At 40.9% G+C, this 2,555-nt stretch overlaps 1 protein-coding gene across 1 annotated transcript in view; it reads left to right on the top strand.

Moving 5' to 3' along the window:
* The window catches only part of Pmar_PMAR019189 (conserved hypothetical protein), a gene marked incomplete at both ends in the record, with an annotated part of 13,933 nt that overhangs the window by 7,030 nt on the left and 4,348 nt on the right, over positions 1-2,555 (top strand). Inside the window, 4 exons of the mRNA XM_002780243.1 lie at positions 173-407; positions 648-728; positions 1,537-1,604; positions 2,262-2,418. Of these exons, the coding sequence (XP_002780289.1) occupies positions 173-407; positions 648-728; positions 1,537-1,604; positions 2,262-2,418 (541 nt within the window). The remainder of the gene's footprint in view (positions 1-172; positions 408-647; positions 729-1,536; positions 1,605-2,261; positions 2,419-2,555) is intronic.

Here is a 2,555-nt window from a genome sequence, read left to right as displayed (position 1 = left end):
GGTGATATGCAGTAGTCGTAAAATATGTTTTTCATATCACTAGGGTGGTGAAACTCTAATTAATGATACGCGGCGATTCGGTTTTTTGTTTTGCGTTGTCATCTCTCACACAGCTTTTGAAAGGGTACTTATATGGAAGCTATCGCGCGACTTTTTCAACCGAAATTGTCAGGAAGAATTGCCGCGTTGACGCTCGGACCCCGACTTTGCCGAAGGGGTATGGTGACAGCTAGTGTGTCACCAGTTGCTGACTTTGTGAATGCACTAGAAAGGGAAAACGGGAGGGGACCGCAGTGGTATGATTCGGAGTTTGTGAAACTTCATGAAAGTGTGGTGGAGTACCTGCCTAGTGCTAGTCTTGAGGGAGAGCTCTTGCCGTTGATGAAAGCAGTTTCGAGGGTGCACGGGTAGTAGGAGAGTAAATAGATGTGTTTTGCGAGATTTTTATTTTGTGTTTTTCTGTACGTGTAATCGAATACATATGTGTGGTGACTGAGGACACTCCTGAGCTCAGCTGAGGAGAGCGAAAACTTTTTTTTAATATTGCTAATCATAGCATGTGTATATGGCTGAGTTTATCAAAATTTGGATAGCACGGAATTGCGCATGAATTTCGCATCACTCACATTGAAGTTGTGTTGGTGTAGGTTCGGCCTTGCAGAAATGGTGGTCGCTATTGAGAATCGTCTCATCTCTCTATTGGAGACTTCGTCGATGGACAGGGCCACGTAAGGGAGGGGGAGGGCAAGAACTGATCTCAATTTTTGTACATGCGTTTTTAAATGAAAATGTGAGTTTTGTGCAAATTTGTGTGAATATTCATATAGTGATATTATGGAATTTCACCGCCCTAGTGATATGAAAAACACTAGTGAAAAATATATATTTCACGACTACTGCATATCACCGCGAATATCGCGTTTTTGACCGAGTTTTACGTAGCCACTTGACGTGTAACGGATCGTGAAACCCCATTGTTAGATTGGTATATCTGAGTATTAAATTTTAATGTAGTTGAGTTTCACCAGTTTTACGTGAAGTGGTGTAAAACTCTGTGAAAAACGCGATATTCGCGGTGATATGCAGTAGTCGTGAAATATGTTTTTCACTAGTGTTTTTGGTATCACTAGGGTGGTGAAACTCTACTTATATTACGTTATAAATATGGGAAAAATGAATCTTATAACAGTTTCTCTTCGTTGGTGATATTGTATATGACTTCTACTCTTAAAACAACATGTTACCATCGATGTTGAGCATTGAGAAAATATTCATAAATGTTTTTGATAAACGTGATGATTTTGATTTTTTTTCCATTGTCAACTCCTCTTATTTATGTGGCAACAAACCACTATCAGCTGTTTATGGTGTGCATTCCTCTCTTGTTATAAGAACATGCTCTTACGCGAAGAGCACGCTCCATATACGAACAATTCTTTCAAACTAGAAAAAGTATATTCATATGAAAAATATTCACTAAAATTCATATCGCTAATACTCGATACTGGTGAAAGTGAATTCATAAGGGTTGTTCAGTTTCGTACGTCTACTGTTGCTGCTCGCCTCGTCGAGTGACGCCCCAGGGGTGATGACTGCCAAACTGCGTGAGTGTTTGGAAGCAGAGGCGTTGGTGAGGAGATTTGCAGAGCGAGTGGTATAGGACGTATGCCACAGATGCATATAAGTTCCTATTTAAAATCAAGTGATGAGGAAAGTATGATGAGCTTGGCCGCGTTGATCATTGGTAAGTGCTGTTATTAATGGAGTTTCACCACCCTAGTGATATGAAAAAACATATTTCACGACTACTGCATATCACCACGAATATCGCGTTTTTCACCGAGTTTTACGCCACTTCACGTGAAGCGGGTCGTGAAACTCCAGTGAAAAACATGTTTCACATTTCCCTTTGTGAAAAACGTATGTTAGAAGTGTCTTTTTTCACGTGAAATGTTCGATGTAACTCGCAAAGTATTTTCAACTTACTACTTTATATCACGTTTTTCACCTACAATGTCACGCCACTTCACGTGAAACTTCAAAGTAGTGTTGGAATATATGCTCGTTTGCCTCAGCTGAGCTCAGGAGTTTCCTCACTAATAATGGAGATATACACACAAATTTGGGTAGGAGTGTTCCGAAATCAACAACAGTGTCTCGAAATTTCCTCAAAATTTTCATATTGTCACCGACATATGTAGCTGACCATGTGCATCTCTTCCCACACTGCTTGAAAGTGTATTGATATTTTATCATTTTAGGTTGCTCGCAATTGTCGCTATCCTCGTTGCAGTTGGCCACTACAGTGCAGGAGGTTACTGATGAAAGGGTTGAGGATCTGATGAAGGCTCTTGATATTAGAATGCTTGTTCATGCGGAGTTAGCCGCTGCTAATCTGGGGGCGGGCAGGGGCGCTGGGTAAAAGGTGTGGGAAAATATCAACTCGTGTAGGAGTGTTTTATTTCATGGAAAGAAAATCACTCCGCTCCGCTCAGTACGAACGTAGCGTATCAGTCTTCACAGAAGCTTTACGGCTTTCTTCACTTTGATACCGA

This window comes from Perkinsus marinus (assembly GCF_000006405.1).
Source record: "Perkinsus marinus ATCC 50983 genomic scaffold scf_1104296944428, whole genome shotgun sequence".
Classification (NCBI taxonomy): Eukaryota; Perkinsozoa; order Perkinsida; family Perkinsidae; genus Perkinsus; species Perkinsus marinus.
Note: the sequence above shows the minus strand (reverse complement) of the source record. Positions and strands in the feature narration are given on the sequence as shown.